General features: G+C 40.5%; 1 protein-coding gene across 8 annotated transcripts in view; it reads left to right on the forward strand.

Annotated features, from left to right (window-relative positions):
• inpp4b (inositol polyphosphate-4-phosphatase type II B) overlaps positions 1-13,987 on the forward strand; it is a 179,484-nt gene that overhangs the window by 154,570 nt on the left and 10,927 nt on the right. For all 8 annotated transcript variants that reach the window (XM_040023896.1, XM_040023897.1, XM_040023898.1 and 5 more), the window contains 8 exons: positions 217-355; positions 5,238-5,410; positions 6,026-6,149; positions 6,574-6,700; positions 9,526-9,666; positions 11,439-11,536; positions 11,801-11,913; positions 13,157-13,311. In XM_040023896.1, coding sequence (XP_039879830.1) covers positions 217-355; positions 5,238-5,410; positions 6,026-6,149; positions 6,574-6,700; positions 9,526-9,666; positions 11,439-11,536; positions 11,801-11,913; positions 13,157-13,311 — 1,070 coding nt within the window. The remainder of the gene's footprint in view (positions 1-216; positions 356-5,237; positions 5,411-6,025; positions 6,150-6,573; positions 6,701-9,525; positions 9,667-11,438; positions 11,537-11,800; positions 11,914-13,156; positions 13,312-13,987) is intronic.

Here is a 13,987-nt window from a genome sequence, read left to right on the forward strand (position 1 = left end):
CTTGAAACGATGGAAACGCTTTAAAAGTAATCTCAGAATATCCTTTCAGACTTTTCCTTTTGACCTTTTGGCTTTTCGGAGTTTGGACTGTGCAAAAAAAATAAAATAAAAACCTTTCGCTCTGCCCCACAGTCTCAAAGGTAGACAGTGTGAGTAAGACACAGATTTAATCAGCGCAAATGATCTGACTGCTGATTGTGCATTTGGCTCTTTCAGGACAGGCTGTGGGCAAATGTGGCCAAGTGTCTCAACTGTGTAATCGCCATGGTGGATAAACTCCAGGAAGAAGACAACACCAAGCAGGATCCAGTCCCAGAACATCAGCTAGCTGATGTCATCACCTCCCACAATCCTGGTAAATTACATTTTCAGTTTGTTTAGCCCATCGTTTACAGTCTTAGACAGGCCAAATAATTGCTGTGTCAGTCAAAAGTAAAACTTTATTTGGCTGATGATACAGTGATGTTTTGCTCGTTAGGATTCAGATCTGGCCGCGGTCGTGATTACAAACCAGCAATACTACACTACAGTTTGATCACAGTTCCTTCATCTATGTTGTAGGTTACCACCTCTGTTTGTCTGTGCGTATATATATGGATGTACCGTCACTGTCTATTTCATTAGGTACAGCTTGCAGTAGCAGCTTCCTTAAATCTTTGTAAAATAGAGTCAACAAGGTGCTGGAAACATTCCTCAGAGATTTAGGTCCATACTGACAGATGCTGCACGACATGATGCACATCACCAGTTCCACCACATCCCAGATGTGCTCTGTTGGATTGAGATCTCGTGACTGTGGAGGTCATCTGAGTACAGTGACCTCACTGTCATATTCAGCAAACCGGTTTGACGTGATTTGAGCTTTGTGACATTGCTCGTTATTGTGCTGGAAGCATCCATCAGAAGATGGGTACACTGTGGGATGGATGTATATTCAGGTATGCTATGGTGCTCAAATGATGCTCACTTGGCCCTAAGGGGCCCAAAGTGTACAAAGTAAACATCCCTCACACTATTACACCACCACAAGCTTGAAACCATTGATACAGGGCAAGATAGATCAATGCTTGAGATTCGTCAGACCAGGCAACGTGTTTCCAGTCTTCTGTTTTCCAGTTTTGGTGAGCCAGTCTGAATAGTAGCCTCGGCCTGCGTAACTGACAGTAGTGGCACACAGTGTGGTCTTCTGCAGCTGTATACCCTGGTTCAGAGTTTTGTGCCTTCTGAAATGCATACCTACACACAGTGGTTGTTATGAATGCTTATTTGAGGTACCGTTGCCTTCCCATCAGCCTGAAACAGTCTGTCCACTCTCCTCTGAACTCTGACATCAATGAGGGCATTTTCGCCCAGATATTTTCTCTTTTGATCAATTGTGTACATACCCTAGAGATGGCTGTGTGGGAAAACGCCAGTAGTTTCTGAAAAATTCATACGAGCCCAACAGGCACCAGAACCATGCCGCTTTGAAAATCACTTAAATCACCTTTCCTCCTCATTCTGATGCTCAGTTTGAGCTTCAGCAGGTCATCTTGATCATCTACATACATGGAGTTCCTGCTATATGCCATGTGAATGTTTAAAGGTGACATTTCTACCTTAACACTTCAGCTAATTTAACTTTCTTTTGTTATTATTTTGTTCATAAGTTTTCTTTAGCAGAAACATCCCATTTTTTTCAGTCTGTACATTTTTGTTTTTCTCTTCAGTTAAACAGGTAATCCAATGCCTCGTCGGTGAATTTCCTCATGCAAATTATAATGCAGAATATGCATTAACCGATCCATCACTGTCACAGGCAACATGTGGTGATACCACTGTATTGTAATGTGCCTTCCATTTATGCTCCCGTCACTAAACAGCAGTCCTTTTAATGCTAAGAAGTGCTCCTGAGCCCAAAAAAAACATTTTTAAGGCTTTTTCGTACATAGATTTTTACTGTGGGGAAGAAATAACATTGAGTAGTTCATCATATTTTTCAGAGTATCTTAAGCTGGAATCGAAAAGAGTTCCAGCGTTGCAGACTCCCTGTTGTTCAAGCACTGGCAAATGAGAAACTCATATTGTTGCCAGAGAAGTGGATGAAAGCTACATTTCGTATGCAGAGCCATTCACTGTTGACCACAAGCTGCCCAGTCTTCCCTTACGTCCAATGAAATCCTGCCTCAAGCTTGTGTTCAGACAAGCGCCCAGACTGCTGCAGCTGCCAATTGGCACACAGAGCCACAGAGCAGTGGCATTAGACTGACCAGGCGACAAGGAGAGGCTGTGTGTGTGTGTGTGTGTGTGTGTGTGTGTGTGTGTGTGTGTGTGTGTGTGTGTGTGTGTGTGTGTGTGTGTGTGTGTGTGTGTGTGTGTGTGTGTGTGTGTGTGTGTGTGTGTGTGTGTGTCAGTCACACACACATGCTGTGGAGGCATTGGTGCATTTGTATCATTTTGTGTCATTGTGTCTTTGTGAGCCAGCAGGTGAAACAAGGCCATCAGCCCCTGTGTTCATTCTGAAAGATAAGCTCAATCCTCAGAGCACCTTTATTAAGACAGGCTCAGAGAAAGTGGTCATCTGCTTGTCAAAATACAAACATGGAAGGAATAATGAGAGAAGCTTTATCTCTTTTGTGAATCCTGGGCTTTTGATGGCACTGCAGGGGTTTGCATGTTTGGACAGGTGGGCCAGTGAAGAGATGACAGCTGGAGTTCTGTTTCCTGCTCTGTGCAGAGGCAGTATTTGCAGAATGAGATAAGACGTGATTTCTATGACAGGGCAAGGGCAAGCTTGATATGCTGTACATATCAAACTGTGTGCATGTCTGTTTGTCCGCAATGATTCACTCTTCCCTCCTGAGAACTTTTCAATATGTTGAAGCTCAGAAAGAATATATGGTATGGTTGGAAAACTCATCTTGAGCACTGCTTAACCAACACTGCCCCCTGGTGGCCACTCAGAGGCTCGACTTTATCAGAAACCAGTGAAGGATGCAGAGAAAGCGTCATCACAGCTGCAATGCAAGTTTCCTGCACACGTTTTGAGTTTGCTGCATGTCCAAAATAAACAACCACAAAGAGGTCACAAGGATTACATAATTTATTTGATGTTTGCTGATAGTAATACGGTACAATGAGAGCTTAAATATTATAACAGTGTGACAGAAATTATATAGTCTATACCAATGATTCATGACCAGAAGTAGTTGTACCCTCCTAGTTGTGATTTGATTTTCAAACACAACAATATGTTTTTATATGGCCTCCAGTCTGATGTGTACTGCACAGGATAATTTATTTAACTTAAGTAATAAAAGAAGAAGTGTATAAAAACACTTATTGCACAATGTTGTTATCAAACCTCAACAAGTCTGGTGTAGACAGGAAAATTGTGGCGATATCTCACAATACTTCACATTTACAGTAATGGTTAAAAGAAAATACACCCTCTTTAAATTCCAAGTTTTTTTTGTAACAGGACATGATAAAAAAAAATTTTTTATATCGGGTCGAGCCTTTAAAATTGAGCTGAATCGGACATGTGCTGTAATAGCAGCACGTGGTCTGGAGCATTCAGGTGTGGCAACACAATCCTTAAATTGATCTTACAGAAGCAATTTGTTACTTCTCATAAGGCTGGGAAGGGTTACAAAGCCTGACAACGACAGTGACAAAGATTATTCACAAGTGGGAAACATGCGAGACCGTTGCCACACCGAGCAGTGCTCTGAGAAACCCACGAGCTACATCTCGTTGTTACATGTCGCATGTTACAGTGGTCCAGTCAAATTCCAGACCTCAGCCTGCGATGCTGTGGTAGGACCACCAGAGAGCTGTACATGAATTTTGCAATGTTGCACAGAAAAGTGTTTCAAAGTTCTGACCAATAAAATCATTCATCAAAAGATTACTTCCAAATTTTGCTACTAAATGTGGATCTACAACCTGAATAATGGGTTGTACTTTTCACACACTGATTCTGGTTTAGACTTAGTTTTTCTGTTCGTCTCAGTTGCGATTTACCAAATCTGAAAACCTGGTAAAGTCTAAAAGTCTTATTTTTATTATGCACGAGTACAACCTCATATTTGAAAGAGTACGTATTGTCTTTGTGCCATGACTGTAAATATTTTATATGAATATTAACTGCAACTCTGAAACCCCCACAGAAAATTACAGGCGGAGGGTGAGGTGATGACTTAATTAAATGAGAGAAGAGAAAGTTCAGCTGTAGAAACTGAAACAATAGTGTCCAAGGAGGAAATCAGGAAAGACGCACGATTTCAGTTCATGGTTTACAAGCAGGTGGTGCAGTAACACCTGATCTGTCAGCCCAGGATGAGTAACGCAGGGCAGTTATTAAAAAAACATCCAGGTTCTCCAGCATCGATGGGATGATGCTAAGAATTAAGACTGTGAGGGGTTGACAGCCAGTAGGTCATATTTAATGAATTATGTTATTTATTTATTTATTATAGGCCTTTAATCCTAATTCTCAGAAACTTTGGCTCATGGTGTTTTGGAAAAGTGTAAAATGTTTTGTAAGAATGAGGTTATTCTTCATCATTAGATCGTAGCATACAAACAACAAGCTAAATCTTCTATGCGCACTGTTTGTGAATGAGGCCTTCAACACGATACAGTTTAGCGTGAGGATTTCTTTTTAATTTACCAATTTTCTACCCTAATTTTCATATGTGCCTTTTAAAAAACAGAGATAATAATAATTTTATTGCTCGCTGAGATGTTTTTATGTTCAAATCAGCCAGAAACAGATGGAAATAGTAAGAAAAATCACCAAGTTGCCAGTTTAGGAAGAATAATTGGATTTAAAGTAAACAGACCACAGTAAAACTGATCAATGCATATAAGATAAACCTACACTTTTTTTTTTTCTTCAATTCAAAATGTGGGACTTTCTCAAAGCCTTTCACTGATTTTTAAATGAATGGATGATTCTTACAGTATCTGCTGTCTAAAAATTTTTAGTCTGCATGAAAAATTCCTCTATTAAATTTCTGCATCTGCCTAAAGGCAGCAGGACACACATGCGGTCTATAATTTGAGATGTGCAAGCTGGCGTACTCCGAGGGGTTCATTAATTTTGTGCCTTGCTGCCGCCTTTTCAGTGTTTCAAACCAAGTTGCATTTTTGTGTGGGGCCTTCCACCTCACACTGCAGCATACAGTGCTTGACCTCACAGAGAAATCGCTTGCTGTGATTGAGATGTTCCCCATTGCATCTCTTTTTCACAGGTGACTGGAGGGAGCAGTTGTGTCCTCTGGTGACCCGGTTAAAGGACTGCGTGATGGAGGTGGTGGAGAAGGCGAAGAGAGCCATGACCTTTGTGCTCCTGCAGGAGGCAGCCTGCAGCATTCCACAGGGCTTCCTGCTCCAGCAGAGGCGAGACATAGTCTTCAGTCAGGCAGTAGGTGGCTGCACTGGCATAATAAACAACTCTTTAGGAGTCCTCCAGAGCATGGAGCTTCTTTTCATCTGAATTTAATCTGAAAGATTTTTGCTTTTTCTTTTGTCGATACTTTCTCTTCTCATGAATGAATCATAAATCTGCTGCCCATTCACTGCTTTATGCAATAGCAGCTTGAGCTGTAAAGGATTTTGTCATCTAATTTTTTTTCCCTCGTGGTCCAAAGTACAGCATAATCAGTGCAAACAATATAAAATGTTGGTTGTATATTACTTCATGTTTGCATACTGTAGAACTCAGGGTGTGGAGTCATGTATTTGTTAGGCTCTGAACTATGTTTTATATTTAAAGGGTTTACTCCAGTAGGACTCATTCGCATGTCTCTGCTGTATACATCAACATTAAATGAGCATGAGCAAGTAAATAAAAGGAGTAACATGGATTCAAGTAACACATTTGTTGTGGTGTGAAAGTGGCTGCAGGTTCTGATCCTTTATAATTGAGCTGAATCGCAGTATTTTGGACCCAGTGTATTCTTGGTTCACCGTTTAGTGTTTGCTGCATAGTTGCTTGTTTGAAAATGTCTTAGTGTTTGTGTGTTTGTGTGTTAAACAGCTGGCAGCCTTGGCCTGTGGTTTCGTCATGCGGTTGTACGCGGGAATGCAGGACAAAGGCTTCCTGAGGCAGCTTCACCTCGTTGGCCTGGTTGCTCAGTTTGAGAGCCTGCTCAGCACCTACAGTGAGTGAAATCACGCCGGTGACCTCACGACCTACATTGAATTTTACTGTTTGTGTTTGCTGTTAAGTAAATCCCAGCACGTTTAAGCAAGTCAGACTAGTAAGGTGAATGATAAAGCTGTAGTACATAGCAAGGTGAGGCAAGGTGAGTCACTGCAGTGTTGTTTTTGGCTAAATGCCTTCATTACCGACACCCATATTTCTTCATCCTTTAATTGTGACCTGGAAAATGGTATATCTCCTGTTAATGTTTGTCATAGAAATAAAGAGAACAGTAAGTAACAGTAAGAGTTGAATAAATACAAGGGAGGGAGGTTTCTCAGTTATGTTCTTTGTTATCTGAGCTAAACATGCCCTGTTGTGTGTATGCATGCAACGAGAACGACTGACATCACTGTCGAGCTTGTTTTCTGTGGCCGCTATAGGTGAAGAGTTCGGGATGCTGGAAGACATGGAAGTGGGGATCTCAGACCTGCAGAGAGTCATGTTCAAGATTACAGAGGCCAAGTCCGATGACCTCAGTGACCTTCAGCCTTTAGTTTGTGGCCGACGGTGAGACCTTGTTTTTTTTTTGTTTTTGTTTTTTTCTTGCTCAAGTCCAATTATAGGAAGGAAATCGGGCCAAACACTTATTTGCGGCACATGTGGTCACCTCTAATGGTTTCTAATATACCTCTGAGATCAGAAAATCAGCATCAAATCAAGCTATACTCGTTTTATTGATATATGCAAACATAGAAAGTAATGTTTTTGGCATGAGAGAGTTTCTTTGTTTATAGAGGAAATCTAAGTTTAAACAAGGGAAATGTCCATATATTTCAAAAGTAGGGGGATTCATACTCTGTGTTCAATGAAAACTGAACACAGGAACTTTGTTATAATGGAAGCCAGCCATTACAAAACAGCGTTGTTTTCTCTTGCATTGTGTTTCACTAAGGATACAATTGGCGCACTTATGCAAAACATCCAGGACCCCTCTCACACCAGCTCCAACACGGATCTGCAGCATAAAAAATATCGGAGCAGGTTTTTTTCTTGTTTGTATCACTTTAGTGTAGGTCATCACATGTGCTTTCCTTTGTGTTTCATATTGTGAAAAAAGAAAAACTTAAGCTTGATTTTCTTGTTTACCTTGTTCCTGATGTTGCTGTCTACTGGGACTGTCACTGTATCGTAACTGTGGTCCCCTGCTTCTTCTCAATCACCACTATGTCTGGTTGGCTCAGGATCTCAGCCCCAGGAATCGCCTGCATACTCTTGGGTACATATTCAAGGGTATTGCTGTGTACCAAGAGGAACCCAGGACCCACTGCACCGGCGAGTTCATCGCGATACCTAATAGCAGTCAGGGTGCCATTGCCTAGCCTTATTAGAGGTCTCTGCATCCCTCCATGGATATGCTTCACTGACCCACCATCAAACCGGTGATGCTGAATGATGTTACAGGGAGAATAACGTTCTCCACGGCTTCTACCGACCCTTTCATGTCCGTGACATGTGCTCAGGGGGAACCTGCTCTCATTTGTGAAAAGCACAGGACAACTCTGGTATTCTACTCTATGGCAAATGCCAATCATGCTCCACGGTGCCGGGCACAGAGCACGCGATCCACTAAGGATGCTGGTCCCTCAGGCCAACCTCATGAAGTCTGTCTCTGATGTTTTTGTCAGACATTCACACCAGTGGCCTACTGGACGTCATTTGTAGGCTTCTGGCAGTGCTTATCCTGTTCCCCCCTGCACACCTCTCCTAATGTCAGGAAAACTAGGAGGGAAGAAAAATGTCAACGGCCTCCACTTGTAAAACCATCATTTCCTCTCTAGTGCACATGTTGTTAATTTCAGCACCAAAAGCAGCTAAAATTGATTACTTTAAAAAGTCTTAGGATGACACAGCATAATTACGAGTGGGTTGAATTCCACACGTTTTCTCTTAGACAAGTATCTGTTCACTGTGGCTCATTCAGGAATGCAGGTGGAAACTTTCCTCTTCATATCTGGACTTTGATGTTGTCAAAAGTAGCTAGCATTCAATAAATGCAGAGTCACTGAGATATAATGTAATTATTATTTGAATTATTATTTGATGTTTAAAAAAATACACATGCATGTGTGTATTATTTTTATTATCCTTGTATTAGAAGATAAAACAAGTGTGGAACTGTGTCAAGTAGTAGTTAACTGTTGTCAGGGGAAATTTAACAATAACCTGCAACACACCCAGTGAGCTTGATTTGAAGTGGGTTTAATAAACACATTGCAATGTGGAGAGAGCATCCCAGTGAAACACCAGGACCATCTCTGAATTGTGGCCACCGCCCTTACATCTTATACACAGAGACACAGACAAAGAACATTCCACAAACTCTTACATGTTGGCCCCTCTCACGGGTGGGCTATACCTTCTCCCTCACAGAGAGAATTATGACCTTGTTTTCTGCTTGGCCGTCACCGAAGGATTTACATCCCTGATAAGCAGAAGGAGTCCCACTATCTGTTTAACGTCTCCCATTACAATGGCCTCACTGTGTTAACATTCCACATGCATGTACTATAGTAAAGTGAGAAAGTGATATTACTATAACTAATGTGATATGATTAAATATGTGATTAATACATGAGAAAAGAAATCTGCCACCACACTGTGCAAGTGGCGGAAAGGAGAGTGACTACTGAGTATGGGAAAGTCCATATTTTAACAATTGTTATACGTGATTATGATTTCACACAGTCTTGTAAGACAAAAAGTTAAAAACCACTTTAGCATTTATTTAGTGCAGTTCAGTCGAGAAACGTTTGAAAGAAAAATTTAGCCTAATCGAAGATACCTCCCATAGGGGAAAAGAATTATTTAATAGTATTGCAGGTAGCATAGCTTCACAATACAACTGGTAACCAGGTGAACTTTACTCCATATACGGATGAGCTGTTGACACAGATATTCTCTGGCTTCAGTCCACAGCAGTTTTGTACATTGGTTTAAAAGTTCAAATCAGCTGATCACGAATGTCCTTTCCCATCTTTGAAGAGAACCTTTGCTCACGTGTTGGACAGCTGTTGACAGGTCAAGCTGTTTTTTCTTATTGCTTACCTTGAGCATTGTGTCTGGTGTGATATTACACTCCTGTGGCACCTCCCACTTCCGTGCCACTCTTTGAGGAATTCTAAAACGCGCACACTGGCTCTCTGGTTTGTATACACACCATCAGTTTCTCTCTTTACATCTTGCTCAGGCCTGTCTTAGGTATCACGTTATAGAACTTCCCAAACATATCACATCTATCATGCGGTAAAATGTATCAAATTACTTTTTTGATGGATGTTTCACCGTCTTAATCCTTATTTTCTCTCTCTCTCTCACTTTCTCTTTGCATTTAGAGACCACTTCACTGTAGAAGTGCCATTACCTAAACTGGTTTTCCATACCTTACCAGAGGAAATCAAGGAGGGGAAGCTTCTCCGAGTATTCCCGGTGCTCTTTAACGTGGGGATTAATGAACAACAAACAATAGCAGAAAGGTAACCTGGATATTCTTTGCTCCACTCCAGTGCACATGAAGACAAGCACTGTGTATGTGCTGATCTAAACACAGATCCTATTGTCATTTCTAAAGGAAATGCTTTAAATCTATAGCTATAACTAAAAGATTATTGTTGTTTAGTTATAGCTGGAGCCATCCAAACCACTAATAGCATATTCACATTTTTTTACTAAGTGCCTTTATTGTTTTTAGTTCTGCTACGTGATAAATAGTGATTATGGCTTTAAAGAAAAAGCACATATAGCTGCTGTTACATAAACAATAACAACATTATTTTTGGCGTAGAAACCTGCCTGCTGTACTCTTCCCTGACCCTTGAGCTTTTTGAACCTTTACCACGGGCCTTCTCAATGCTTTCTCCTCCCTTACCTTGAATGACCTTTCACCCAGTGATCCAACCAAGTTCCAACTGCTTACAGTATCTCCAAGTTGTGCTTTATAGTTTGCTTTTTTTTAACGTGACTAAAATGTAATGGTACATCTTCATTCATCTTGGCTTTGCGCACTCTTTGAATTCCATTGTCTAGCCAGAGACGCCTTTCCATCCGGTAGCTGGAAGCTCCCCTGCGTGGAGTGCTGAGAGTTTCTATCAAAAACATAATTTATTTTGGTAGAAATGATTCATTGTAGGTTTTGATTGGCTTCGAGTCAGCTCTTCATGTTTGCAAGAGGCACTAAAAGATTTGTGATCTTTGGAAAGTTTGGTAAGGTTTATGGGTCTCTCATGGAAACGTGACAGTTTTGAAGGAAATGGAAGCAAAATTTGTGTCCGGTCTATAAAACCTCTGATGGACCTTTTCATAATCTTCTGAAGTTTCTTCTTTCTGGTTCCTACGTAAACTTTGACTTATTGTACGCATTGACCTTAAAATAGGAATTATTTGTCTGTTTGATAGTGTATTTGTTGAATCAATTTAGGCATAAATTATAGGTAGTTTTTAAGTTTGTTTTCTCTTGCTGCTAATCCAGTGGGTCTTTGGACATTACATCTGCATATATACAGTTAGGTGCATATGCTTTTTGGGGGGAAACTTTGATCATTTTGCCTCTGTACACCACCACCACAAATCAAGCAATTAATGTGTGGTTGAAGTGCAGACTTTCAGCTGTGATTTAATGGGTTTTACAAAAAAAAAAAACAAACCAACATACTTTCAGAGATTGAAAGCATATGAGCAGCTGGCTGACTAGCAGTTCTGTGGCCATATGAGGGCTGCTTTCTTGTTATTTCATTCGAAATTAAACAGGCAAGACTTCTGAAGTTGAACCTAACATCACCTTTCAATGGAGCTCTCCATATGAAGTTCAATTTTAGTGCAAGTGTGGGAGGCTGAAAACCAAATATAAACTTATCAGAGAAATACCAAAAAACTCTAGGAATGTTCAAAACCAACATTCATCCAGGACGCACCAGCTCAACAACACCAAGAGGCCCGAAACACTACAGAAGAAGCAACTCTGTTCATCTGGATGTAGAGTTTTCACTCATACAAGTGACTTTTCATACAAGTTTTCATCTGACTGCAGATTTCCCCAACCTTATAAACAGTACATTTGCATAATAACTGATACTTGCACCACTGGCGTACAACGGGCTATGACAAAAAAAATACACCAGTAACAAACACCATATCCAGAGACCACCCCACTGAACCATGTTTGGGGCAGGGTTGGCCAGGATTCACACAAACTGCCCATCAGGATAAATATTTTTTCCCTAACCGATCTTACACTCTGTTCTGCTCTCAGGTTTGGAGATATCTCTCTACAAGAAAGAATAAACCAGAAGAACTTTGAGACATTAGAAGCCTATTACAAATCATTAAGTGAAAAGGTGCCACTAGAATGTAAGTGCACAACTTTAAAATCATTTTTACTAAAGAAACATCTTCATCTTTGGTCTCATGTGTTTATGTACAGAAAACAGTATTGACATATTTTTTTGTGTGGGTGAATAATGTGTACTATAATCCCATTAGAATGGTTCACACCTTTTATAAAGCACCCGTGAATTTTAATATGTAAAACATTTCTGTGAAAGAAATATCCACACCTGATCTACAGCCTGAAGCTTGTCCTCATTAACCTCTGTTTTTGTTTTGTGCAAACAGGTCTACCGTGTTTTCAGACACAGACCGACATAAAGGAATTACTTGAAACTTTGGGCCAGAATGTAGTCGCAAAGAAGAAAAAGAATGTGGAGATACTGTGGACTGCTGGAACGGTGAGGCTTCTACTGTTTTTACTGTCTGGATGGTAATTACTTTGAAGGGAACGATATTGTATTTTTTATATATTCATGTTGTTTTCTTTGTTCTTTTTAAGCATACTTTAAGTTTGTAGCAGGCTTTTATAGAGAAACATAGTTTTAAACAGCTCAATATGGCATTATTATCACTTCAGATCAGATTCTTCAGATAAATCTATTGACCTTGAGGGAGAGGTCAGAGGTCAAATGTGACATGATACTTTAAATCTGTTTAAACACTCTCAAAGTTCAACCCTTCATAGAAAAATAAGTCCAGTATTATAGAATAAAACCAAAGGCGCCCACGGGTGCCATAGATGGTGCAAAACATTTCGTCAACATTGTTGTTTGTTGGGGAGAAAACTTACAAACATACAGTACAGTCACACTGCTAAGCGATCAGATTTATGTAAATTTGACAAGCTGAACGCATTGTGTACTGTGCAGGAGACATGGCGCGAGATTGATTGACAATGGTCTACAGCCAATCAGGACGCAGAACACAATTCGCTCTTATAGGGAAAAAAAAAAGAAAACAAACACGGAAAAATTGCACAAAAATAAATCCGCGAAACAGCGAAACTGAACCGCGAAAGTGAACCGCGTTCTAGCGAGGGACCACTGTATGTATTCGATTTGTTGGCAGTACACACTACACTTGTAAGAATCGTATTTAATGAAGTTATAAGACTTTTGGTCCATTTTGGTTTTTAAAAGATGAAGTTGAATTTGAAGACCTCATGGATGAAAACTAAATTTTAATGGACTGTTAACAGCAACTCAGTCTACATCCCTACAACGTTTTATCAAAATTCATTCAAAACTTTTGAAAGAATGATAACACACACGCACGTGAACATTACCTGAATCATCCTTGGCAGAGGTAAAAGTAAAACACACCTCAACTAATAATGAGTAACTTGAAACTACAAAGGCAAATGAGGAGTAATGCCAAGACAGATGGAAATGAGCGAAAGCTCCTTCTCGAGCTTTTATGCGTGCAAGTGAGCCTTCTGCAGGTAATCAATACTAGGGATGCATCAGAGTGAAGCAAGGATGACATAAAAATGAAAACACTAATCACGTGGCAGATGTGTGCACGTGTCTACGTCAGGATATGTAAAACGAGATGAGTCACTTCACAACATTTTGCCTTCATGATGTATGCCAAACCGATGGTGATGTTGTTGTTTTTTTTCCCTCATCCACTTTCCACCAGATCTGCCGAAGGTTAAATGGCATCAGGTTTACCAGCTGTAAAAGTGCCAAAGACCGAACATCCATGTCTGTCACTCTAGAGCAGTGCGCTCTCTTACGTGATGAACACCAGCTCAGCAAGGACTTCTTCGTGCGCGCTCTGGACTGCATGCGCAGGTAAGACAGTATTAAAGGAGGCATCAGAAGCCAGTCCTAAACAGACTGCACTTAAAAAGTTAGTCATAAAGGCATATTTTTTGCTCAACGAAAAATATCTTGGTGATCAGAGATTTCTGCCGTCGTCTCCTCTCTTCAAGTGAAGTTACTTTCAGGATCTTGTTGGTTTATGTATTCAGAGTATACATGCGAGGCTGTTTTTACTGAAACTCAAATTCTAAAAATCTTACTAGATACTATTACAGGCAAGTAAGAAAAATATCAATTTTCCAATGTTTTGGTTACCACACTCTTAATCTTGCTACATTTAGCAGTAGAATGGAATAAGCCTGAAGTAGGCTTGTCATTACAAGCATGTATTACAAGTAATAACCTGCATCCACACCACCCATCACACACATCAAAGGCATTTTATCTGCAACTTTTCCTCCCAGCCCATCACCATTACATGATCAACATTCCCTTCCCTCCACCATCATCACCATTCTTCACACATTCAGAGGCAGCAATGCATGTTCCTGTTAGTCCTGTAGTTTAGTGTTTGTGTGTTTGCCAGCAGGGAAACATTCACATCTGCCTAAATCTGATGAGGTTTAACTGCATAACTTTGGCAAGGGCACTGGTGAAATGCACATCTGAAATGTCCGTGGGACTGACCTGTATGGGACAGCTGGTG

The sequence above is a fragment of the Simochromis diagramma genome, unplaced genomic scaffold (assembly GCF_900408965.1).
Source record: "Simochromis diagramma unplaced genomic scaffold, fSimDia1.1 OVJJ01000302.1, whole genome shotgun sequence".
NCBI lineage: Eukaryota > Metazoa > Chordata > Actinopteri > Cichliformes > Cichlidae > Simochromis > Simochromis diagramma.